This window comes from Canis lupus, chromosome 6 (assembly GCF_011100685.1).
Source record: "Canis lupus familiaris isolate Mischka breed German Shepherd chromosome 6, alternate assembly UU_Cfam_GSD_1.0, whole genome shotgun sequence".
In the NCBI taxonomy this organism is placed as follows: domain Eukaryota; kingdom Metazoa; phylum Chordata; class Mammalia; order Carnivora; family Canidae; genus Canis; species Canis lupus.
In genome coordinates, this window is record NC_049227.1 from 36,980,440 (window position 1) to 37,006,314 (window position 25,875).

Consider the following 25,875-nt stretch of genomic DNA (forward strand, 5'->3'; position numbering starts at 1 on the left):
CTCACACACTGCTGGTGGGAGTGTAAAATGATGGAGCCTCTTTGGAAGACAGTCTGACAGTTTCTCAAATAGTTAAACATAAAGCTACTATATAACCCAGCCATTCTCCTAGGTATATACCTGAGAGAACTGAAAATAGGTCCACACAAAACCTTACAAATATCCACAACAGTGTTATTCGCAGTAGCCAAGAGATGGAAACCCACATGTCCAATAACTGACAGATGGATAGGTGAAATGTGGTCTCTCCACGCAATGGAATATTATTCAGCCATAAAAAGGAATGGAGTTCCAACACCTACAATATGGAAGAATCTTGAAAATATGATGCTCAGTGGTAGAAGCTAGACACAAAGGACCCCATATGATATGGTTCTCTTTATACAAAGTGTCCTGAATAAGCAAATCTGTAGAGATAGAAAGCAGATTAATGGTGGCCTAGGGCTGGCAGCAGAGGATGGGGTGGGAAGGGATGATGAGAGTTGGAAATATTGGGGAGAGGGTGGTGGTTAAGAGGTACAGGATTTCTTTTTAGAGTGAGGAAAGTGTTCTGAAGTTGACTGTGGTGATGGTTGCATGCCATCGAATTATACACTGTGAGTCTGAATTGCATGGTATGTGAATTATATCTTAAAGACATTAAAAAGTTCAATGGGAGAAATAGTAAGTCCTAACAAATTCCCACTGGAAAAGTTGTCTCTTGCCTTCCCTCCACCCAGTAATATGCCCACTTTTTCATGTTTTACCAAGCTCTGGAAGTTAGTTGTCTTAAGTCTTTGCCAGTGTGATGGGAGAAAAGTGGCATCTCATTTTGGTTTGTACTTATTAGTGAGGTTGAACATTTAAACTACGAATACATTATTGGCCATTTATGCTTATATTATGATCTGTCTGTATTTTGGGGAGTCAGTTTATTGGATAGTTAAGCATAATAAAATGTTAACATGCTATCTTTCTTTGAAAAAAGAATTTGGAGGGCTCCTGGGCGGCTCAGTCAGTTAAGTGTCTGACTTGGTTTCCACTCAGGTCATGATCTCAGGGTGGTGAGATTGAACCCCGCACCAGGCTCCGTGAGCCCGCTTGATACTTTCTTTCCCCCCTCCCCATCCCACCCCATGTGTGTGCGCGCTCTCTCTCTCTCTCTAAGTAGATACATAAATGAAGCAATATGCCTGGTCATAGACTCTAAGAGAAAGAAAAAGAGAAAGAATTTGGGAATGGTACCCTCACATGGTAAAACTAGGCTCAAGACTGAAGGGGCACAGGGCCTGCCTGCCCGCTTTGCCTTGATCTCCCGATCTCACCCCACAGCTACTCCCCAGCTCGCTTTTACTTTCTTTCTTTTTTTTTTTAACTGTCTGTTGGGGAGATTGTTCTATATTAGTGTATGTTAATCTCTTTTCTCTCTCTTTTTCGTGGCTGCACAGCACTTCCATGTAGGGACGAATCAGAGATTTAACAGTGGTCTGCAGATGGAAATAAGTCATTGTCAGCCACTGGCTGTCACACACAGTGCTGCGGAGACTTTCTGCATATACATCTCTGCACACGGGTGTGACCACCTCTGTCCACTTCAGTACTGAAGGTAGAATTTTGTGTGGAGTGTAAGTGCAGTCTTAACATAGGGTTACCCACTTGCCATCTGAAGAGCAAATTGTACCAACTTATGCTTTCCACAGCAGCAAGAATTATGAATTTTAAATTTGAAGTACTTTCAATGTATAGAAGATAATACTAATGCAACCCACACGATCCCAAAGTGACCCCTAAACAGATGTTGATCTGCAGCTTTCCTGGCCCTGATTATATGCTTTCATCACATACTGTGTGTCCTTAAGGAATGCACAGGTTTTATATATTTTAAAGATTTTATTTATTCATGAGAGACACAGAAAGAGAGGCAGAGGGGCAGGCAGAGGGAGAAGCAGGCTCCATGCAAGCAGCCCAATGTGGGACTCGATCTCGGGAATCCGGGATCCAGGCCCTGAGCCAAAGTCAGGCACTCAACTGCTAAGCCACCCAGGCGTCCCTATTTTAAAGATTTATGTAAATAACGTGTCAGACTGTATGTGTCACTCAGCACAGTGCTGATGCATGGGGCATAGTTCACTCATTTTGACAGCACTCTGTGCATTGAATGTTTGAGTCTTTTATATTTATCCATTCCTCTTTTAGTGTATCAAGTTGTATCCACTTTGCTATTCCTGACAGGGCTGCGGTTCCCATTTTAACTTGTCTTCTCAAGTGTGTGTGAAGGAATTTAAAAGAAATCAGGATGTATTCTGAATCAAAGCAGAAATTTTGGTGTGTAGGGTGGGTGAGTCTTAGCTTACTTTCCTCCATAGTCATCCTGATTTATATACTGATAGCTCTCTTCTCCCACACTCTCAATAACACTTGGTACCTGGTATCAGATGAGCTGTCTCCTATTGATTTTTGCCTTTGCCTGATTTCTGGTGAGGTTGAGCATCATTTCATTTACTTAGTCATTTGTTCTCCTTTGGTGCAAATAATTATTCTTTGAAGTAATTCTACTTACTTGGACCAAGCACCCCTAAGACCTCACATAGGGTCGAGAATAGATAGGTAAGAGCTCAACTCTGTTAAAAGCATAACCTCTGCTTCTGAGTTTAGAATTTTATTTATTTATTTATTTATGATTTATTTATTTGAGAGCATGGGTGGGAGGGAGAGAAAGAATCTTTTTTTTTTTTTTTTTTTTTTTTTGAGAGAAAGAATCTTAAGCAGACTCCACTTAGTGTACTCAGTCTCTTGACCCTGGAATCATTACCTGAGCCAAAATCAAGACATTGGATACTTAACTGACTGAGCCACCCATGTGCCCCTAGAATTTTAATTTATTTTTTTAAGATTGTATTTATTTATTCATGAGAGACAGAGAGAGAGAGAAAGGGAGAGAGGGAGGGAGGCAGAGACACAGAGACACAGGTAGAGGGAGAAGCAGGCTCCATGCAGGGAGCCTGACTTGGGCCTCAATCCTGGGTCTCCAGGATCAGGCCCTGGGCTGAAGGCGGCACTAAACCGCTGAGCCACCGGGGCTGCCTTATATTGGATTTCTTTTGGAAAATTTTTAAAATTTTGGAATAATTTCAGACTTAAAGAAATATCAAAATAATACCAACAATTTGCATACTTTTGCTCAACTCCCCGAATATTATCATTTCATCTCATTTTCTTCTGTCTTTATTTGGATAGTAAGTTGCCTACATAATGCCCTCTTCCTCCCTAAATACTTTTAGTGTGTATTTCCCAAAAACAATTTTCCCTTTTGTGATGACATACAGTGATCAAATTCAGGAAACCAACTCTGAGATCTCCCTGCAGCACTAATCAGGAATCGAAGGTGTTGGACAGTTTGCTATGATTGCTTCGGGGTGGGCGTTGGGGGGAGTGGGTGGCAGGTGTGGCTGGGAGTGTGTGGATGATGGGCCACGTCCGTCCACTGCTGGGGAGGCCGTGTGGCTAGCTGTGCATGGATGCTCCTCTGCTCCTCATTTCCTGCAGATTTCCTCCTGCTCAGTCAGGGCTAGACCTTAGGGGGCCAGAGGGCTGGATCCACTGGTCTTCCGAGCCTGGTGCCATTCCCAGAGACAGAGAGCTGCAGGAGGCTGGGCACCCTGTGCTCTGCAAGGGCAGGAGAGGGCTGTAGCTGCCTCCCTTGCACCCCATTCTCTTCTTCCTGGTGGGGCCAAGCTCTGGCAGTTCCATGGAGGCAGGATGATCTGGGCATGATTAGGTCTCTTAGGGGAGAGCTGAGCTGATGGTCTGGCCTCCATGTGATGAGTGTGTCTGTCATCCCCTTGGGCCACGGTCTCCAAAGCTTTGATCAAGCTCTCCTGTCGGAATGAGTTTTATGTTATGTACATTATAAAATAGGAAGGAAAAAAAATGTGAAGAATGAATGAACAGAAATTCTAGTATTTTCTTCCCTCACCTCAGGGACCTTGTTCTTGGTTCTGTTTGCTTCCTCATTGACTCACTAAGAAATGGTATTACTGCCCCCCCCCCCCCGCCTTTAATAATTATTTATTTTAGAGAGAGAAAGAAGCACATGTGGGTAGGGGCAGAGGGAGAGAGAGAGAGAATCTCAAGCAGACTCACTGCTGAGTGCAGAGCTCAACATGGGGCTTGATCTCATGACACGAGAGATCACGACCTGAGCTGAAATCAGAAGTTGGATGCTCAACCGAGCCACCCAGGTGCCCCTGCTTTTTTCCCCCTTTAACTATAAGGTTGAGTCTTCTGAACTTAACAGATGACAGTAAAAGATGGTGGTGTTTGCTCTGCTTGAAACCTTTAGGTTCTTTCTCCCAAACTGAAACTAGAAATTCCTCCCTCCCCCACCATCCAGTTTTCTCGAGATATAACTGACAGACATCTCTGTACATTGAGAGTGCAGCGAACTGATTTCACTTACATGTGTTGTGTAGTGATTATCACACATCCGGTGCGTGTCCGTCACAGACACAGATGTAGATTGTTTCCTTGTGAGGAGAATTCAGGATTTACTCTCTGAACCACTTCTGTATTTATCACATGGCAATGTTTACTGCGGTCATCATGTTGTATCTTACAACTGGAAATTTATGCCTTTTTTTTTTTAAAGATTTTATTTATTCATAGAGACAGAGAGAGAGAGAGAGAGAGAGACAGAGACACAGGCAGAGGGAGAAGCAGGCACCGTACAGAGAGCTTGACATGGGACTCGATCCCGGGTCTCCAGGATCATGCCCTCAGCTGCAGGTGGCGCTAAATTGCTGTGTCACCCAGGCTGCCCAAATTTATGCCTTTTGACTGCCTTCATTCAGTCTCCCCTTTCAGACCCCTCTAGAAATGATCTTTGAAGGCTGAAGGCTTCAGAGCTGATTTCTAACCAGAGCTCTTGAAAGTGGGGTATTATAGAAAGTAAAACTCCGTTAAGATCTTGTAAAAATGCAGTTTTTTCCCTTTCAGAGGGATGTGTGATAATCACCTTCTGCACAGGCTTAACCAAAATTGTCAGTTGATCATAGGTTTTCTAAATAGGGGAAAAGAGTGCATAAGTAAATATTTATTATACAGTGATATATCTCTGCTATAAAAGAATTAGAAAGTACAATGAAGCAAAAAGAAAGCCACAAACTATTCATAATCCCACCACCCAGAGATAGCACATGTTAACACCTTGTCTGGTATCCTCCTGGTTTTTTAACAGATTTTTTTTTTTTTTAAGATTTTATTTATTTATTCATGATAGCCACACAGAGAGAGACAGAGAGGCAGAGACCCAGGCAGAGGGAGAAGCAGGCTCCATGCAGGGAGCCCGACGTGGGATTCGATCCCGGGTCTCCAGGATCGTGCCCCGGGCCAAAGGCAGGTGCCAAACCGCTGTGCCACCCAGGGATCCCTTTTAACAGATATTTTAAATCAAAGTGGAATCCTGTTATACAAAATGTTTTGTAATATGCTTTTTTTTTTTTTTCTCATCGATGTCCTGTGTACCCCCATCCATGTTAATACATACACTTGGGGGGGGCTCATATGGTTAAGCGTCTGCCTTTGGCTCAGGTCATGTTCCCAGGGTCCTGGGATCAAGTCCCTCATCGGGCTCTCAGCTCAGTGCCTGTTTCTCCCTCTCTGCCTGCCACTCCCCCTGCTTGTGCACTGGTGTGTGCTCTCTCTCTCTCTCTCTCTCTGTCAAATAAATTAATTAAATCTTAAAAAAAACAAATAAACATACACTTGGGCCTGTCATATAAATGGGGGGATACAATTCCACTTTAGAAATGCGTTCTCTCTTATTTCATTAATTCCTGATTTTAGGTTCTTGGCTCCCATGATACTAACTGCTGATGGGAAGATACTAAATGTCAGTGTATGTCTTTATTATTTCTGAAGGTTAAATCCCTAAAAGTGGAATTGCTGAGTCAAAGGGTATGTGTAATGTTTGCCGGTTTGCCCTCCGGAGCACTGAGACCCGGTGGTCCCTATCAAACCCCAGACTGCTTGGTTGAAGCTTTTAAAATAGAAAGATTATTGTCTTTTCTACCTTCAAAGTAAGCATGCTCATGGTAGAAAGTTTAGAGACTATAGAAGATTAAGAAGATGGGAAAATCCCCCTTTCTTACTGCTTAGATATTATATTAACAGTGTGGGCACATTTGCTTCCAGTGTTGTATACATTTTTGTTTTGTCATGTTTTGCTGCTGCTGTAATATAGGTACAGTTTTGTATCATGGTCCTTTTTTTTTAATCTTTTAAAAATATTTTTTCTAGGCTTTTTTTTTTTTTAAGATGTTATTTACTTATTTATGAGAGACACAGAGAGAGAGAGAGAGGCAGACATAGGCAGAGGCAGAAGCAGGCTCCATGCAGGGAGCCTGATGTGGGACTTGATCCCAGGACTTCAGGATCACGCCCTGGGCCTAAGGCGGCGCTAAAACACTGAGCCACCCAGGGATCCCCTTTTCTAGGCTTCTTGAATACAGTTGACATATATCATTGTATAAGTTTAAGGTACACAACATAATGATTTGCATTTTCCTTACATTGTGTAAAGAATACCACAGTAAGTCTAGTCAACATCTGTCACCTCTCATAGTTACAAATTTTTTCCTTTTTATAGAGCTTTTTAAACAGTGATTTAATAAATTCATTGCGCCTTTCCATGAATCTGTAAAAGTGTATACAAGTAAGTTCTGAAGAATATTTTAAAATATAAGTTATCTTAAATCCTTAATAATGGTGATATTGTGGGGAAGTCCTATAACTTTTGAATGTGGACAGGCACCCCTCATTTTATGGTGCTTCACTTTATTGCATTTCACAGATACTGCGCTTTTTACAGGTGGAAGGTTTGTGGAGACCCTGCGTCGAGCAAGTCTGCGGGTACCATTTTTCCAACAGCATTCACTCACTCTGCATCTCTGTGTCTCATTTTGGTAATTCTTGCCATAGTTCAAACCTTTTCATTATTGTCATATTTTTTTAAAGAATTTATTTATTTGAGGGATCCCTGGGTGGCGCAGCGGTTTGGTGCCTGCCTTTGGCCCAGGGCGCGATCCTGGAGACCCGGGATCGAATCCCACGTCGGGCTCCCTGGTGCATGGAGCCTGCTTCTCCCTCTGCCTGTGTCTCTGCCTCTCTCTCTCTCTCTCTGTGACTATCATAAATAAATAAAAAAATTTTTAAAAAATCTTAAAAAAAAAAACAAAAAACAAATTTATTTATTTGAGAGAGAGAGCAAAGAGAGCATATGAGCGGGGGGAGGGACAGAGGAAGAAACAGACTCCCCACCGAGCAGGGAGCCCAGACTGGGGCTTGATCCTAGGACCCTGGAATCATGGCCTGAGCCAATCATGGCCTAACCCACCTGAGCCACCCAGGTGGTGATCTGTGATTGTGACTTGCTTAAATGTCAGATGATAGCATTTTTTAGCAATAAAGTTAATTTTTTTTAAGCTGTATGCTGAACATGGGGCTTGAACTCGACCCTGAGTTCATGCTTTACTGACAGCCAGGCAGGCGCCCCAATAAAGTATTTTATTTCTTTAAGGTATAGGTATTGTTTTTTTTAGACATAATGCTGCTGTACACTTAATAGACTGCAGTAGAGTATAAATATAACTTCTATACACTGGGAAACCAAAAACATTCATTTGTCCTGTTTTATTGCAGTATTCACTTTATTGTGGGGTCTGGAACTGAACCTGCAGTGTCTCTGAGGTGTACTTGTACAGTGTAAATATTTTCATGAAAAAACATATTTAAAAAAACCCTATGAAAGTAATATAACCTACAGGCTTAAAAAAAGCCAAACAATAAAATTTAGATGCTAATCAACCAAAAATTTAGAAATAAGCATTAAAAAACTTCTAAGTGGGGATCCCTGGGTAGCGCAGTGGTTTGGTGCCTGCCTTTGGCCCAGGGCGCGATCCTGGAGACCTGGGATTGAATTCCACGTCGGGCTCCCGGTGCATGGAGCCTGCTTCTCCCTCTGCCTGTGTCTCTGCCTCTCTCTCTCTCTCTGTGTGACTATCATAAATAAATAAAAATTAAAAAAAAAAAAAAAACTTCTAAGTTTTCTTATACTGCCTCTCTTCCCCCAGTATTAACAACTATGAGTAGTTTTCTACAGAAATGGAATCCTGCTACATAAATGGGTTACATCTACTTCTGCAGTGTGCCTTTTTTTTTTAAGATTATTTATTTATTTATTTATTTATTCATGAGACATAGAGAGAGAGAGAGAGAGAGAGGCAGAGGCAGAGGGAGAAGCAGGCTCCATGCAGGGAGCCCGACATGGGACTCGATCCCAGGACTCTAGGATCACGTCCTGAGTCTAAGGCAGGCGCCAGACTGCTGAGCCACCCAGGCATCCCGCCCGCCTTTTAAAAAATATTTTATTTATATCTTCATGAGACACATACAGAGAGAGAGAATGAGGCAGAGACACAGACAGAGGGAGAAGCAGGCTCCATGCAGGGAGCCCGATGTGGGACTCAATCCCGGGACTCCAGGATCACTCCCCAGGCCGAAGACAGGTGCTAAACCGTTAAGCCACCCAGGGATCCCTGTAGTGTGTCTTTAAATGTTAGCAAAACATCACAGGCATTGCCACATCAGTACAAAGAAACCTGCCTCATTCTTTCTGATCCAGTCCTTTATAGTAATGATATGCCTTAGTTTATGTAGCCATTCACACGTCAGTGGGTACATTAGTTTCCCGCTACTTTTAACAATTAACCATAAAGTTGGGCTTAAAACACAGAAATTTATTTTCTCACAGTTGTGGATGCCAGAAGTCTAGAACCAAGGTTATCAGTGGGGCCACACTCCGTCCAGAGGCTTTGAACTGTTGGCTCCTGGTGGTTCTTGCCTTGTGGATGCGTCACTCCAGTCTCCACCTGTCTTCGCATGCTTCACATACTGTTTCCCCCATATATCCGCGTCGTCTTCTCTTCCTCATAAGGACACCTTATACCTTACATGTCATAAAGACACATATTACGGTCCTTTTAGGAACTTGGTTATACCAGTTATCTGTAAACACCAGCATTTATGGCAGTAGCCTGGCTGGCTCCAGCCCCATTGACACGGTCTCCAGGTTTTCGTTATTGTAGATATGTTCTACTAAACACCTGTGTCATAAAAGCTTTCTCTGTTATTTGGGGTTATTTCCTTAGGAGAGAGTCACAGAAATGGAATGTTTGTGCTGAATACTATAAGTACATTTTAGGGCTTTGGATAAAAATTACCGGACTCTTCTTCAAAAGGATGGTGCTCTCCTCATGGTTATGAGTTTTAAAGGTGGCTTCTCTAGTGAATCTTTTGTCTTCAGTGTTCTTTGTGTGGAGAGAAATGGAGCGAGGCGGGCCTGCAAGGGGTGAAGGCTGGGCTCTGGCCCTGGCGGCCTGCAGTGTGCCTGCCTCTCCCTTAGCTAGCTGCCGGCCTGGCGCCGAGGCTGGGGAGCTGCCCACAAGCCCCTCCCCAGTGCCCCCCACCTCGTCCTTAAGGAGACGAGGCTTTTGCCTCTTTCTCACGCAGATGTGAGGTTTCCTGGGCCGTGAGGAGCCCCCTCCCTGCACTTCTTAGCTGGGGTCCAGAGTCCGCGTCCAGGGAATGAGAGTTCCCAGCTCTTGAACTTTCATGACATTTCACAGGGAGTCCGAGTGGACACAAGAGACCACAGTGGGGCCACAGCCCGGATGCTGGCCAAGCAGTATGGACACATGAAGATCGTCGGGTTGATAGATGCTCACTCACCTTCTCTGCCCAAGAACCTCTATCGGAGCCCAGGTACCTGCTTCTGCGCCGCTGTGCCTTCTGCTGCTGGGAGAGGAGGACGCCCCTGCGGGCTTTAGAGGTGGCCTCCCCGCAGCCTCGCCAGCAGACCTCTGCCTCCCCCGTGACTCCACTGCACAGTCAGGGTTGAGGCTCACTGGTCCCCTAGGAGAGAGACACGTTAGGACGTAGAGTGTGCCTTCCAGGCTGAAGGTGTGCACAGGTGGCACCCATGGGGAGGTGGGATGTCCACCTCCCAAAGGGGATTGCTCAGGGTGGTGGTTATTTGACTTTGCTTGCTGTACTTATTGCCATACAAAATATTTTAATTTTTTATAGTCAAATTCATCAGTCTTTTATTGCCTTTAGATTTGGGGTCACTGATCTTTCCCCATGCCCTAGTTATACAAGAATTTGCCCATTTTCTTCTGGTGCTTCCATGGTTTCATTTTTTTACATTTAAATCTCTGATCCCTTTGTACTTTAGTTTCACGTGTGGTGTGAGGGGTTGTTTTCAGATGGCTTCTCTATTGTCCTGGCTTCATTAAATTATTTACCAGTCCATCTTTGACCTAGTGATCTGAGAGGCTGTCTTTGTCATGTAGTCTGAATTTCCCTCTGTGCCCAAGTCCGTTTCTGGCCTTGCTCTTCTCTTCCCCAGGTCTTTCTTCCCCAGTCCACTCACCGGACCCACTCTGTGCTCAGTTTGCAGAGCCTTTTTGTGGCACGTTGGACTGTCTGGTGAGGCCAGTCCCCCTGCATCTGTCCCTTTTCGGTGTTAGCTAGTACTGCTGGTGAACGTCGACATCACCCGGTCTAGCTGCTTAGAAACTGTTCTGGAGACTGGCAGATTTATAAATCAGCTACCCCTTTATGCTGTGGACTCGTCCTCTGTGGCCACAAGGGATGTCTTGTTCAAGTGTACTTTTGTGTCTGCTGGAAGGTTTAAAAATTTTCCTCTAGACGTTGTGCCTATAACTTGTTTTTTTCTTCCTAAGCGTCTTTCTTTGTGGCTGTTGTACACTTGATCTTAGCCAAAAGGCCGAGAAGCGATTTTGTGGCTGTTGTAAATGCGGTTCCGCTGCCTTCACATCCTCTGCCTGCCTGTTGTCTGTGACGTGAAGGCTACTGGCGTCAGCTTGCCACTTTCATATTCTGCTCTACTGCATTCTTTCATGGCGTTTACTGATTCTCCAGGGTTTTCCAGATAGGCTACCATACAGTCTGCCCATAGACATAGATTTACTGCTTCTTTCTTTTCCTACCTCTGATTTCTTTCCTTTAGTTGCACTGGCTAATACTTCTCCTAAGGTGCCGAGCATGTTGGGGACGGGGCATTCACGTGACCCTGGCAGAGATGCTGTCTTAGCTGGGACGCTGGCGCTAAGGGTGAGGTGTGCATGTGTTCCGTCATTAAGAAGGTATCTGGCATTTTCTGTATTTCAGAGTGTTTTTTACAGGAATACGTGTAGAATTTTGTCAAAGGCTTTATCTGCATCTATGGAGATGGTTGTTAATTTTCTCCTTAGCTCTATCAACAGAGTACATTAGTGCATTAGTGGATTTTCTCTTTTTTTTTTTTAATTTTTATTTATTTATGATAGTCACAGAGAGAGAGAGAGAGGCAGAGACACAGGCAGAGGGAGAAGCAGGCTCCATGCACCGGGAGCCCGATGTGGGATTCGATCCCGGGTCTCCAGGATCGCGCCCTGGGCCAAAGACAGGTGCTAAACCGCTGCGCCACCCAGGGATCCCCATTAGTGGATTTTCTAATAACGCAACTTTACATTCCTGATATAAATCCCACGTGGTGTATCGTTTTCTTAGTGTGGTGTTGGATTCTATTTGCCAGTATTTTACTTAGTGTTCCCGTATGGCTATTGCTGACTCGTCAGGTGTGAGAGGATGTGCTGGGAGGTTCTGATTTGTGGAGTTGCCTTTGCCTTGGTTACCTGCCCCCCCCCCCCCTTGTCCTTTTATTCTTGACAACTCCTCCATCTTCTGCCTGGGCAGGACCACAGTCTCCTCCCAGTAGATCCCTGAGCACATGGGAGCAAGCTGAGTAGGGAATAGAGAGGATAGGTGGCCCAGGGTCACTGGTGGCATTTGGACCCTGGGTCAGTCACTCCCTCGCTCTCAGGCAGTCACTGACCTGAACTGTCGGTTCCTGCCAGTGAGCTGCTCCCCCTCCATAGCCTGACACCTTCCTGGCCTCGGGATTATTTGTGATGGACTCAGCTCACAAGGGGGCGGTGGGAGGAGAGGCACCTTCAGAGTCTGAGCCACAGTGTACCAGCAGGAGAACAAGGCCTCATCAGATGGGAGCCTTATACAAATATATTCACAAATTTTGTCTTCCAGGTATGATGAAATAAGGAAAACTGTGAAAAGCTATAAGATGGTAACAGCTGTGAGCGCACTGTAAGCTCTTAGGCTATGACAGGTGGCGATGTAAAGTGCTTCCCCAGGCCCGGCCCACAGCTGGCATATGCCCCTTGTTTCCCAGGAAGTGTAGGTGGAGAACACACAGTTGTTAAGAAGCTGTGACTGATGTTGCCATATGTCTATGAGGAGACAGATCTTACTTACCATCTCAACTTAGAACAAAATTTATTTCTTTTTTTAAATATACATACTAGTTATGAAAAGTTCTGGAAGCCAGGCAAAGAGAAGAATAAGAATTAAGACTCTCCACTCATGACAACCTTTTTCAATTGAGACTCATGCTTAGTAAGCTTGCTTTCTCCCCAGATCTCCCCGTGGCCCATCTGAGCAGTGGACTGGCTCCTTATGGCATTTCTTTCTAGTGAGGTCCTGGGAAACATATTTTTTTTCTTCTTAATATGAGAAAGACAATTATGATGATTTCATTCCCATGTACTATGAGGATTAGTAAATTAGTCCATCACTGAACAAAATATCTTAATTCTGGTGTTTGGCCTGCAGAAAAATTTGAAGATCTAAGCTCTTCGGATGAATCCTGCCCTGTTCCCCAGAGACAGAAGCTCTATCGGAAAAAGGGCCTCAGCATCCATGAGGGGCCCCGAGCCTTGGCCAGGATCACAGCTATCGGACTTGGAGGCAAGATCCAGCAGCCTTGCTGTGGTGAGTGCTCCCACGTCCTGCTGGCTCTTCGGCAGTGCTCCCTGAGATGTGGCCTTGATGGGGACTGAACAGTCCTCGGCTTCTTTTTTTTTTTTTTTTTTTTTAAATTTTTTTTTTAATTTTTTACTTATTTATGATAGGCACACAGTGAGAGAGAGAGAGGCAGAGACACAGGCAGAGGGAGAAGCAGGCTCCATGCACCGGAAGCCCGACGTGGGATTCGATCCCGGGTCTCCAGGATCGCGCCCTGGGCCAAAGGCAGGCGCCAAACCGCTGCGCCACCCAGGGATCCCCAGTCCTCGGCTTCTGAAATGTGGGCTACTGGGTGGGGGCTGCAGCTCACGGATTAAGAATTGATTATGGGGTGGGGGGCACCTGGGTGGCTCAGTGGTTGGGCATCTGCCTTTGGCTCAGGTCGTGATCCAGGGTCCTGGGATCGAGTTCCACTTCAAGTTTCCCACAGGGAGCCTGCTTCTCCCTCTGCCTGTGTCTCTGCCTCTGTGTGTGTGTGTGTCTCTCATGAATAAATAAATAAATCTTAAAAAAAAGAATTGATTACAGAGATTGAAAGACAATCACTGGCTAGCTTCTGGTTCATCCTTTGGTTTTCCTTTCCACGGGTCATGTTGCAAATAGAACTTTTCCTCTAGCAGTGGAAATATATCAAAGCTGCAATTTCATTCATCATGTGGTAGGTCAGCTAGTGCAGGGAAAATGTTGAGGTCTGGTCTCTGTCCCCATCTCCAGCTGGAGTTGGATGTGTCTCGGGCAGTTGTTGCTCTCTTTTCTCAACATGCTGGACTTGAGAATTGTCGGATGGTACACTTGGTGGTGGGCTAGAAGTGAGTTTGTTCTCCTATTGTCAGCACTTCACATTGAGTGCAGTGCGCTTGGGGAGTGCAGGGGGTGCCAACACTCTTACCCTGGCCTGACCAAATGATCAGTGTTAGGTATGTTACATTGTCTTTGACATCTGTCACTCATTAGTGGCTGGGTCAATCCTGCCGTCTAGCAAGCCGGGTGGATGGGCCCATCTCGTGAGCAAGTACCCCTGGGCTTAGAAACTGACTTTCCCAGGGGCCTCTTGGTGGCTCAGTCAGTTGAGTGTTTACCTTTGGCTCAGGTCATGATCCTTGGGGTCCTAGAATCAAGCCCCATCTTGGGCTCCCTACTCAGCAGAGTCTTCTCCTCCCTCTGCCCCTCCACCTGCTGGTACACTTTCTCGCTGTCATAATTAAGTAAAACCTAAAAAAAGAAAAGAAAAGCAAAAGAAACCAATTTTCCCAGTTAGAGGAGACCGTGCTTTATTCAAGAGTATACAAGTAACTTGATTCCTTCCCATGACCCTTGGAAGGAATCTTAGCTGGGTTGGGAGCTCCAGGCCTACCTTTTCCCATCAGCCACAGAGGGGTGGGCTCCCTGGGCCACTGGGGAAGCTGCCCCCCAGCTGTGGGCAGGCTGCTGCAGGGTGAGAGCATGGTTGTAAGCACGTAGCTCTGGGGCACTCGGCCGGGTGGCTCTATTTTGAGTGGCAGATCTGTCTCTTGTGAGGAGTCCATGCTGCTTGTCCCACCTGAGGCATGGCGGGGGCGAAGGAAGGACAGGTCTACCCAGGGTGAGGGGGGTCATTCACTTGCGTTGCTGTACAACAGCTGCTTTTAAAAATGGAGTTCATTCAAGTTACCAAAATAATCTGGTCAAAGCCCATTTATACACGTCTTTTTATGCCCCCACAGCGGCAGAAAAAACATTCACCAAAGAATCATGCTAATTGTCCCTTAGTTGCGCCATTTCATATTTTTGGTTTTCCTCTTATACCTTGTGATATTTAAATTCTCTATATACGCATATGTTCTCTTTGCCAGCAACGAAAAAAATTTTTGAATGATAAATAGCATATGCTGATCGTAAATCTTGATAACTTCAGAAAGGTATAAAGAAGAAAATAAGTTCCACGTGAGGCCACCAGCCAGTCTCTTTTATGCAAATAAATGTACTTTCTGTGGGGGAGGCAGGGACAAAGCTGGAATTAAACCCCCCGGTGTGTCTTTTCTCCCTTTCTCTTGCAGGCAGATAAGTTCGGAGGTTATGTCACTTGGTGTTACTGCTGTTCATTTTAGCCCAGGGCCACCCACCTCCCTCTGCCCAGCCAGGTCTCTCTGGCTGGGGTTGACTGACCCGAGGAGCAGCGCCCCTCGAAGTCTCTGTGAGAAGTCACAGGGAGCACGGGGGCTGGTGTGTGAGATGTTGCCAGCTACAAGGAACACTTAGTGGTCTGGTTTTCCTTGGGCTCAGGAATCTGCCAATCCAGCTAACCGTTTCCTGCTTTGTCCACTTGGAAAAGCAACAGCATGGTGTGATGTGGGGGCGCCGGGTCAGACTGGGTGCTAGTCCTGACCCCTGGGCCCTTGCTGTGGGACACAGACTGGTCTCCACGCCCCTCAGAGTCCTTTTCCTCACCTGCAGACCGTGTGCGTGTGCTCAGGTTGCTGTGCGAGCAGATGGGGTGACGGCCAGTTAGATCCGATGCCTAAGTCCCAGCCTTCCCTCCTGCCAAAATTCCTCTGGGGCAGTTGAATTTGGAAGGAGGAATCGGCTGCCCCTCTTGTGCTCATGTGGGTTTATGTCCCCCACTCTGTCCACAGAGCAGGTGCCTCCACAGGGCTATGTCACCTTCCACAGCAGCGATGAGAACCCACTGGATGTGGGGGGCCTCTGCTACAGGGATGTCACATCCCCCATCAACGACCGGGATGGGGATAGCAGCAGCAGCAGCAGCCGGGGTATGTGTGTCCTGCCCGCCCATGCCCCAGCCCTTTACCCCCACAGCAGGAGCCCGGGTCTTGGGAGCCCCCCCCCCCTACCGCTGGAGAACAGGGGCTGGGGGGCAGGCTCCAGAGGGACCTGGATTGGAGACTGCTGAGGTGCAGCTTCTGGCCCACGGCGCATGGGTGCAGGATGTGGGGGAGTCGTTCCAAACAAGGTTGGCTCCTGGACCGGTAAGCCCTCAGGGAAATGTCTGTTGTGTTACATGTATCATTTATTCACTAGCTGTTTACTGAGTGCCCGGTGTGCCAGGCACTGCTGTAGATCAGTGAAGAAAACAGGCAGAACTCCCGTCCCGTGTTGGGGCAGGAGGGCCCGCAACAGAAGAGTGCAGTGAGCTGTTGAATATTGACGAATGCAGTAGGTGCAGGCTCTGGGGAGTCCTCGCCACTGAGACCTGGGGTCAGGTGCGCTTGTCTTCCCCTTGGCAGAAGAGCACGCCTTCTGTGCCAACCTGGGGGCCGTGAGGCGCAGCAGCAGCAGTGAGGGCCTGACGAGAGCCCCAGGAATCAGCAGTGAGGCCTCTCTGGAGAGCAATGAGGTGAAGCTTCTCTTTTCTTGATCTCCCACCTCCCTCCCCTTTCTGGGTGTTGTGCCCCTCTTCGAGAGGGCAAGTTTGGTGACAGGTACCTCGTGCATGTCACACACAGTCCTTGGCCACCCTCCGTGAGCGGTGCTTGGATCGGGGCCACATAGACCACAGTGCAAGTCACCAGGGAAGCCTCTGTGTGGCTGGTGGGGCAGTTTCACAGCAACAGTTTTGTGGCAGAGAATAGAGTGGATGCAGCTACTTTAGCTCTGGGCCCCTTAGTGTTAACTTCAGACATCTTTCTCACCACAGGATTCAGATCATGCCTGTAAAAGTTCAGTTCGCAAGCAAACTAAAAGTTATATGAAGACCAAGAATCGTTACAGCAACAGTGACAACCAGTGGCCTACCAGCACTGGGACTTCTGGGGCAGCCTGTTCCCCAGGATGCATTCCTCAGACAGAGAGGTCTCCCTATTCAGGACCCCAGGTAAGGCCGTCTGTGAAACTGGCAGTTACCCAGTGAGAAAGAGGACACTCTTCATGCTTCACGAGGCCTTTACTGTATACTTCTGGTGGGTCAGCAGGATTCAGAGAAAGCTGTGGTCATGGTTTTTCCCCAATGATCTATGATCTATGGAAGCTACTTGGGCTGAGAGGATTCCTAAAGGCTAGAAGTGCCAGTTGCAGGCTTTCTGTTTCATCGCTTTCCATAGGAGGGACCTATCTCTCCCCTTGGTTTCCATACTTGACTCAGCGTCCCTGAGCCTGGGGAGGAGAAAAACAGAACCAGTCTTACAGAGCTGCTTTCAGAAGTCAGTGACAAGATGCATCTGAAGCAGAGATAAAGTGGCATGTAATGGAAATTGCCATGTCTGCCTTCTTCATTTTGGGTCGCTCTGGCTAACCAGCTTCTCGGGGATTGCAGGTGCGGCATGGCAGCTCAACTGTTTATTGAGTTCTCCTGCCCTCTGTGGGCATAAGTGGTACAAAGATGAAAGAAGTAATTTTTTACCATTTATTTGTTAAAGTCACAGCTCTGCTGTTCACTAAGCCCCTCCACTTTTGCTGGCTTCTTGGCTTCTCCTTGTGGCCCCTCCAGGGAGCTCTGTCCACTGCCTATGTTCCCGGCTCAGTGAACAGCTACACCTTTCATTTCCTTAAACACATGTTGATGGGAGAGTGGGTGGTGGTGGTGGGATCTTAAGGCTGTTTCAGAAAGTAGGTTAAGGAAAATGGCAGAGTCAGAACCTTTGAAAATTTGCCCCTTTATTAAAGGCAATAAAAAACCTGGCAGAAATGGTCAGAATAATTTTTTGAAAACTCTGAATAAACCAAAGGCTTGGAGCAAGCTGGAAATGTTTAAGAGAAGTGGCTGAATCAGTAAGAACTGTAAACCTTATAGTTAACTTGCCTTAGTCCCATCCTCACTCCAGTGCCAGGGAAGCTGTGACAGCCGCTGGAGGAGCAGAATGGAGCTGGGTTCTTTCACTGTTTCATTCTCAAAGAATTGGCATTATTGGATGCATCTGAGGTTTTCCTAGGAGACCATGCTTACAAAACTGTATTTGATTTGACTGAGAGCCTGTCTACCCAGTATAACAAAAGCCCTCTCCTTGGAATCTGTGTGTTGAAAATAATTATAGGCACGTGTTTTAACTTTGCAGCTGCCTGAGGTGTTGGATCATAGTTGGGGCAAATAAGATTAACCACAAAGCTTAAAAGGAAGAAGTAGGGAGTGAGATGTCCATAGGAGCTTTGTAAAGCTCTGACATAATCCTAGGAACCTGGGAGGCCACACACTTGCTCAAGGCTGTGTTCTGTGTATGGTCAAGAAAGAGTTGAAAATACATCTGTGTGAACCCTGAGACTCTAGCAAGCAGCAAGTAAAGGCTAAGGGAAGGACTGTCATCTATCTGGCTGAGTGTTAAAGATGTGCCCCCTGAAGCCTACAGAGTTACTCGGCAGAGAAGGGAGACTGACTAGTCTCAGGTGTTTAAGGAAATCTGTCCAGTCCTTAGCTGACCACTAAGCTAGCCAAGGAGAGACTTCTGTGGCCACACGTGAGGGAGAACACAGACTTATAGAAAAGGCACTAAATAAATAACTTCTTTAACAAGCAGCAGCAACAGACTGTGGAGGAGGAGAATTGTTTTGGGGGTGCCTGGCTGGCTCATTTGGTGGAACATGTGACTCTTGAACTTGAGCTTGTAAGTTCAAGCCCCCTTTTAGATGTAGAGATTACTTAAAAATCTTTAAAATGTCCAATTTTCAACGAAATGACAAGATGTACAAAGAAACAAGGAGGTATGGCTGTCGACTGTAAAAAGTCAAATAACAGAAGCAGTGCCCGAGGAAGGCCAGCTGTGGGACTTCCTGGACACAGACTAGACCGGCTTTTTCAAATATGTTCAGTGAGCCCAAGGAAACCCTGTCTGGATAGAGAATATCAATAAAGTGATAGAAATAAAAACAAACCAAACAGATTCTATAGATGAAAAGTACAATGACTGAAACGATCGTGGCACGAGAGGGCCCAAAAGCAGCTGGAGGATGCAGAAGGACCCACAAACTTGATGTCAGTCAGTTGAGATTATCCCATCTGAGAAGAATGAACAGAAACCCGTGAGACACCATCAAGCAGCTAGCATATGCATAATGTTGTCCAGAGGGAGAGGTGTAGAGAAGGGCAAAAAAATGTTTCAGAAATAGACCTTCCCAGATTTGATAAAAAACATGAATCTGGGGATCCCTGGGTGGCTCAGGGATCGAGTTTAGCGCCTGCCTTTGGCACAAGCTGTGATCCTGGAGTCCCGGGATCGAGTCCCACGTCGGGCTCCCGGCATGGAGCCTGCTTCTCCCTCCTCCTGTGTCTCTGCCTCTCTCTCTCTATCATTCATAAATAAATAAATAAATCTTTAAAAAAAAAAAAAAACATGAATCTGCAGCAGCTGTATGAACCCTAAGTAGGTTAAATGCAGATCCACACCTAGACCTAAAGAAATCAAACTGTCCAGAAACAAAAGGAGAATTGAACGGAGTGAGACGAAAGGAGTCTTTACACACCAGGAACCCCAGTAAGATTGACAGCTAATTCCCCATCAGAAACCACTGGACCGGGATCCCTGGGTGGCGCAGCGGTTTGGCGCCTGCCTTTGGCCCAGGGCGCGATCCTGGAGACCCCGGATCGAATCCCACATCGGGCTCCCGGTGCATGGAGCCTGCTTCTCCCTCTGCCTGTGTCTCTGCCTCTCCCTCTCTCTATGTGACTATCATAAATAAATAAAATTAAAAAAAAAAAAAAAAAAAAAGAAACCACTGGACCAGGCAGCCCGGGTGGCTCAGTGGTTTAGCACCGCCTTCAGCCCAGGGCCTGATCCTGGAGACTGGGGATCGAGTCCTGCATCGGGCTCCCTGCAGGGATCCTGCTTCTCCCTTGGCCTGTGTCGGTGCCCCCCACCCCCCATGAATAAATAAAATCTTTAAAGGGGAAAAAAAAAAAACACGGGACCTAGAGGACATCTGATGACCTAGTCAAAGGAATGAGAAAAACCCTCCAGAATGCTGTATCCAAGTAAGAACTATCCTTCAGAAGTAAAGGAGAAACTAAGATGTCACACTGTCGCAGGCTAACAAAGCCAAGAGAGTTTGTGGCCACCGGACTCGCCCTCCAAGAAACTGAACGCTGTCCAAGCTGAAGTGAAGACACAGGCTCAGAGAGCCTCCGGGCTACCCATGCCGCCTGAGGGCACAGAGAGGGGGTGGCCGGGGCTCTGGGGGCCGCCAGCACTGTCCCACTGTGGAGCTTGGGGGCTGGCCGGGTTCACCCGGACGGGGCCACCCGTCCTCTGACCTGTCCCCGCTCCTGTACCCTCCAGGACCTCGCCACGCTGCTGGAGCAGATTGGGTGTCTGAAGTACCTGCAGCTGTTTGAGGAGCAGGACGTGGACCTCCGCATCTTCCTGACCCTCACTGAGAGCGACCTGAAGGAGATTGGCATCACGTGAGTGCAGAGGGGCCCTTCGTGGCCGCACCCCCGTCTCTGGCGTGAAGCTGAGCCCGCAGCTTCCCCTCATGTGGGTGGAACTAGCTGCCCTGTCTTGTCTGAGGTTCCACTTGCTTCCTATAGCAGCGTCCGCTCCAGCCCTCCAGCTGCCCCTGGCTTAGGTGCTGGAGGGCTGGGTCCTGTGGCTCCCTCAGGCTCCCCAAGCCTGGCCTGAGCCCCCTGTTCAGTGAGAACAGCAGCTGGGCAGGGGAGGCCAGCCCTAGCTGGGGTCACTTCTTAGAACCATTTGTCTTCTGCCCTAGGATCCTGGGGGCCACTCTCCCCCTTCCAAGCTGGGCCCTTTCTTAAGGGACCGTCTTGGTGTAAGGACAGTCCGTGGCATCTCTACGCACACAGCAGACGTATATACTTCTCTCTATCCTCCTCGCAGGTTATTTGGGCCTAAGAGGAAGATGACCTCTGCCATTGCCCGCTGGCACAGCAGTGCCCGTCCCCCCAGCGATGCCCTGGAGTTGGCCTATGCTGACCGGCTCGAAGCTGAGATGCAGGAGCTTGCCATCCAGCTGCACAAAGTATGAGGGGGCGTGCAAGAGAGGGGTGTGGAGACGCCTGCAGTAAAGGACAGCATAGGGGGTGAGCAGGGAGGACAGATCTGCAGGGTCAGCAGGGAGAAGCAGCCAGGACAGTTAAGGGCAGAGAGCATTATTGCTGTGCAGGAGGGGAGACACATGGGCGTCTGCCTGGGAAGAAGGCTCAGGAAGGGATGGGGACTCGGGGCAGGAGCTTACATGGACACAGAAGATCAAGGGGGAGGGCAGAGAACAAGCAGCAGGCTTGGATGCCACAGGGCTTGAGGGAAGGGGCCCAAAGCAGAGGCGGCTCTGTCTGGAGACACGCGTCCCCTTCCTCCGGCCCAGTAGAGTGGGAGTTGAGAGCCGGTGGGGATGGCAGAGCCGACTGGGGCTGGCAGGACCCAACCGAGGTGGCCCTGGCCTTGAATCCCCCTGGCTCACTCACCCGCCCCATCTCCTCTCAGCGCTGTGAGGAGGTGGAGGCCATGCGAGGCCAGGTGTCGCAGGAGCAGGAGCTGCGGGCGGTGGTGGAGAGCTGCCTCCTGGAGCAGGACGGTGCCCGTGAGGACGTGCGTGCCCAGCTGCAGGAGACGTGGGCCCTGGCCCAGGACGCTGCTCTCATCTTGGACCAGCTGCGGTGAGTGGGCACCTGAGCTGCCCTGGGCCCGACCCTGAGCCACCACTGCCTCCAGATGCTTCAGCCAAGGGTTGGTTTTAGGGCCTTCTGGGGCCACTCGCTGCCATCCTCCGTTTCATTCTGGCTTTTCCTTTCTGCAGGGCAGACCCAGGCAGCAGATAGGGCCCCGCGCATCTGCATGCTGGTCCCCAAAGGCGCCTGGTGTGCTTGCCCTGAAGGCAGGGCCCCCCTGACACTCAGGGAGATGGGGTATCTGTGTCCCGCTGGGGCCGTGGGAGGCACTATTGCCCAGCCTCTCCCCTCACCAGCGCTTGGCCTTGTGTCTGGCAGAGCCTGTCAAGCCGAACTGTCAGCCAGAGTGAAGCAGGAGGTGTCCACCCGAGGGCTCCCCCTGGCCGCTGCCCTCCCCACAGCTGGTAAGAACCGTGTTCTTGCCCCGGATCACGTAGGTGCTGTCCTAGGCCTCCGGTTCCAGCTCCAGCTCTTTCCTCCACACAATCGCAGGTCCCAGAGCGAGGGTGCCCTCTCTCACCCATGTCCTCCCCGTGGTGGGGGGCAAAAGCCCTTGGGCCCTGGCTGACGCTGCTGTCCACGATCTCAAGTGATTTCTGCAGCCTATAGTTGGGGCCGCCCCAGGACAAAGCCTCCCTGTAGGCCAGGCCCCCCCCCCCTTCCACTCCCGGGGCTACTGGCAGCCAGTGCTTTGGAAAAACAGCTGGGAGGACACACTTTGGTGTAGCAAGGTCATGCAGGAAGCAACAGCTAGGTGGGTCCCCTGGTCACGGCAGCTCAGGACAGAGGGGCAGGACCTATGGTGACCACATGCATTCCAGGCCCACCTGGCTTTATGTCCCACAGACTGGCAGGCCTCCCTGCAGGCTCTGAGCCTCCCTGAGCTGTCAGGAGCACTGGAGGATCGAGTCCAGGAAATGGGTGAGTGTCCAGGAGGGCAGCCAGAGGTCTCCCACCCACTGGGGGCCACAAGGGGGGAACAGGAGGAGCCCTGCTTGGTCAGCTCCGACCCTGGGGTGGCTCCTGCCGTGTAGCCCGCTTCCCCTCACTGCCAGGCATCCCTAGGACCTTCCCTTCTCACGCTGGCAAAGCAGGAACTAACTGCTCCCATCCTCAGGGCGAGTGCTATGCTCAGTGACCCAGAGCTTGGAGAAGCTGCAGGTGCTGAACGGGAAGGAGAACTGGCGGGAGCCTTAGCTGGGAGGGACGGTGAGTGTCCCCCAGGCCCCAGGCCGGGAGAGCAGGGCACCCTGGGCAGCGGTGAGCGCCCCCTTCAGGCTTCTCTTTCCCTTCTCAGACTCTGACGTTGGGTGACTGATCCACCCTGAAGCTGTGTGCCTGGAAGACAGGAGGGCAGAGTGTGGGCGCTGCCGCAGGCCGGGCCCCACTGGGCCGGAGGATCAGGCCCCAGGAGCAGCCGGCAGAAGCAGGACAGGGCTGGGGCCAGGGCAGCAAGGCCCACACGGAGGCAGGACGAGGGCCTCCAGCCCAGAATCTGGGGGTGAGGCCCAGAGTGGGCAGGGCCCTGGGGAGAGAGGATCCCCATACACCGCAGGTGCCCCACAGAAAGGACTGGGCACCTGGGCAGCATATGTCATTTGCTGGAAAATAAAATGTGAGATTTGCTGGTCAGGGGCTCAGTTCTGGTCCCGCGACACAGTACTAACTGACAGACCAAGGGGCAAGCCATGCCGCGACTCCCCACTTAAGGAACCTGGAACCTAGGCCCCTCCGTCAGGACAGAGACCACCGTGCTCAGAGCAGGGCCGACAGAGTGACCCCCTCCTGGCCCGGTCTGGCCCCGCAGCTAGGGCTGCTTCTGCTCCGATTCTACAAAAGCAACTGAAGAGTGGTGCACACCGCAGCCCCAAGGAAGGAAGAGAGGAACAAGGTACAGCTGTTTTATTTACAGAATGAAGCGCCTTTGCCCGCACGTGCTGGCCACTTCATCGAGGCTCTAAGGTGGAACAGACGCTCAGGCAGGGCCAGAGCACAGCTTTCCTTACCAGGCCAAGCAGGTATTGTGGAAACTCTGTTAGCTTCACAGAGGAGTCTTTCCAGACATATAGGGCCACAGGAGAGAGACTGCCAGTGCTGACCTTCCTGTCCGTGGCGGCTCTGCTGATGTCATTCTCCACACTCGGCCAGTGCTTCCCATGTCCTGGAGCTGCCTGCAGACTGTGCTGGAAATGGAGAAAGGGAGGCTTTCAAAGCCAAGGAAAGCAGTGAGCTGGGCTCAGCCCAGGTGCAGCCAGAAGCCCCAGAGAGAGGCCTGTGCCGGCGGCACCACAGCCACCCCAGGGAAGTGATGGCACGTCCACCTGGGCTGGGAGGCCTGTGTCCACTCCATGCCGAAAGGAGCTCTTGGGCCTGGCTCCCGCCCTTAAGGCCCCGGGGTGGGAGGGTGGGGAGAAGAGGACCCCCTGCCCCCATACACCCAGCCCCAGGCCTGTGACCAGGACCAGAGATCCACACGGAGCAGCCAAGAAGGGCCTTTCCTGTCCTCTTTCAACAACTCCAGCTACAGCTGGGCCTTATGGCCCCAACTAACCCTGGAGACTAAGTCCCAGTGAGGTGAAGGGGCCTTGAAACCTCACACTCAGGTCACACACCATAGAAAAAATTTACCAAGTAAGGCTAACAACCACCAATATTAACAGTAGGACATCCTGAGCCGAGCCAGCTTCTCGGCCGCGGGGCTGGCTGGTGACAGGACTCCGGGCAGCTCCACAAGAATAAACCGACTTTTCAGTGGTCTGTGTCCATCTACCCACCCCGATAAATGGGTGATACATCCACCAACCCAACTCCTGTGGAGGAGAGTTTGAGCCTTAGGGTAGGAGAGGATGTCCTGAGCCACAACTGACCAGGGTGGCTTCCCCGTAATCTGGCTGCCACCCTGTGGCTGCTCCGGGCAGGGGAGGACGAGATGCCCCCTTGCCCGGTGCAGCCAGGATACGGTGTAAGTGCACGCACGGGAGACACTCTCCCAGGAGTTTAGGGCAAGAGACACTCCACATAGACCCAACCTCAGGAGGAAGATGGGAGGAGCTTCTCCAGGGCTTTCTTCTGCTTCTCGGTGGCAGCAGCCAAGGCCTCAGCCAGCTTCTCCTCAGGCATCATGTTGAGCACCTTGAGAGCGAAGAGCAGCTGGTACTTGGCGGTGCTGGTAAAGGCGTTGCTCAGGAAGTTGGGAAAGCCACCGACTCGGTCCTTCTGGGTGTAAAGGGGGACTCGCACAAGCCCCAGCACCTGCACGGAGAGGAGACGGGAGTGGGCCCGGGACCCCCACCCATGGTTCGGCCCTAGCAGAGGGGCAGCCAGATTGCAGAGGCTGTAATGAGAGGCCCCGCAGGGTCTGGTGAGGCGGCAGCGAGCGGGGCCCTGGGAGCGGTGCGGCCCCTCTGCCCCAGGCGAGTGTCAGAGCCGACCCCATGCACCTTCCGCCCTCTGCTGCACTCCAGTCCCAGCCCCCGTCCGCTGGCAGGAGGTCCCCGGCTCACACCCCATGCTCCCCCTTCACAGGTGCCTCCCGGCCCCCCGGAACCATAACAACCATGAGATCCCGGCCCGTCCCCCCGCCCCCCGCAGGCACCACCCCAGCCCATCCCCCCACCGATCCCACTCCCCACTCCCAGGATTGGCAATGGCAGGCAGCAAGGCAGATGGAACACAGCCCCGAGGGAACCCCAGCCCCGGCCCCCCGTCCCTCTGCCCGCCCCAAGGCTGCACAGCGACACCCCGCCCAGCCCGGCCAGGGGACCCTCCGGGGGACGTGTTACCCATCGGTGCCTTCCGCGGGGCCAGAGCCAAACCCCGGGGCGGGGGGCGGGGCCCGGGCGGCGGCCCCACCTCCAGGCCGTGGTCGCGCGAGTGCACCGCGCTGATCTCCACGGCGTGCAGCTGCTCCAGCGTCAGCTGCCGTGCGTACAGGTGCGCCACGACGCGGTGCGGGCCCTCGGTCAGGTGGGAGCTCAGGTAGTCGGCCTCGGTGAGGCGCAGGCAGCCCAGGCCCAGGCCCAGCACCCGGTTCAGACCGTCCTCCAGAGACCAGAAGCGCCGGTCCACGAAGCCCCCGGGAAGCCCAGCAGCCCGTCGAAGCGCATCTGCATCTGCAAGGAGCGCGGGTCACGGGCGCGGGGGGAGCGGCGCCCCGTCCCCGTCCCCGTCCCCGCCGCCCGCCTGCCCGCCCGCCGCCCGCCCGCGTCCTCACCAGCACCGAGAAGCGCATGGGGATGCGGCCGAACAGCTGCCCGGGGTTGGCGGCGTACAGCATGGCGTGGCACGAGTGGCTCCAGCCCGGCCCCAGGCGCATGGCCTCCACCCGGCTGATCTGCTTCAGCTCCGGCACCGCCGCCGACATCTTGACACGACCCCGCCGCGGCCGGAGCGCCGCCGCTTAAGTG

At 50.4% G+C, this 25,875-nt stretch overlaps 2 protein-coding genes across 10 annotated transcripts in view; one reads left to right on the plus strand and one right to left on the minus strand.

Annotated features, from left to right (window-relative positions):
• ANKS3 (ankyrin repeat and sterile alpha motif domain containing 3) overlaps positions 1-23,101 on the plus strand; it is a 32,272-nt gene extending 9,171 nt beyond the window's left edge. For 5 of the 9 annotated variants that reach the window (XM_038540512.1, XM_038540511.1, XM_038540509.1 and 2 more), the window contains 12 exons: positions 9,663-9,798; positions 12,730-12,888; positions 15,534-15,671; positions 16,146-16,255; positions 16,556-16,732; positions 20,121-20,245; positions 20,679-20,820; positions 21,285-21,457; positions 21,788-21,873; positions 22,316-22,390; positions 22,587-22,678; positions 22,747-23,101. In XM_038540512.1, the coding sequence (XP_038396440.1) occupies positions 9,663-9,798; positions 12,730-12,888; positions 15,534-15,671; positions 16,146-16,255; positions 16,556-16,732; positions 20,121-20,245; positions 20,679-20,820; positions 21,285-21,457; positions 21,788-21,873; positions 22,316-22,390; positions 22,587-22,666 (1,401 nt within the window). In that variant the 3' untranslated portion in view covers positions 22,667-22,678; positions 22,747-23,101. The other 4 variants (XM_038540516.1, XM_038540510.1, XM_038540513.1 and 1 more) reach the window with 4 other exon arrangements.
• Positions 23,102-23,356: 255 nt separating this feature from the next.
• On the minus strand, positions 23,357-25,875 carry NUDT16L1 (nudix hydrolase 16 like 1). The gene is given in 5 exon segments (XM_038540518.1): positions 23,357-23,652; positions 24,499-24,721; positions 25,322-25,551; positions 25,554-25,581; positions 25,683-25,875. Coding segments are annotated over 4 exon segments (630 nt in total). The 5' UTR covers positions 25,833-25,875; the 3' UTR covers positions 23,357-23,652; position 24,499.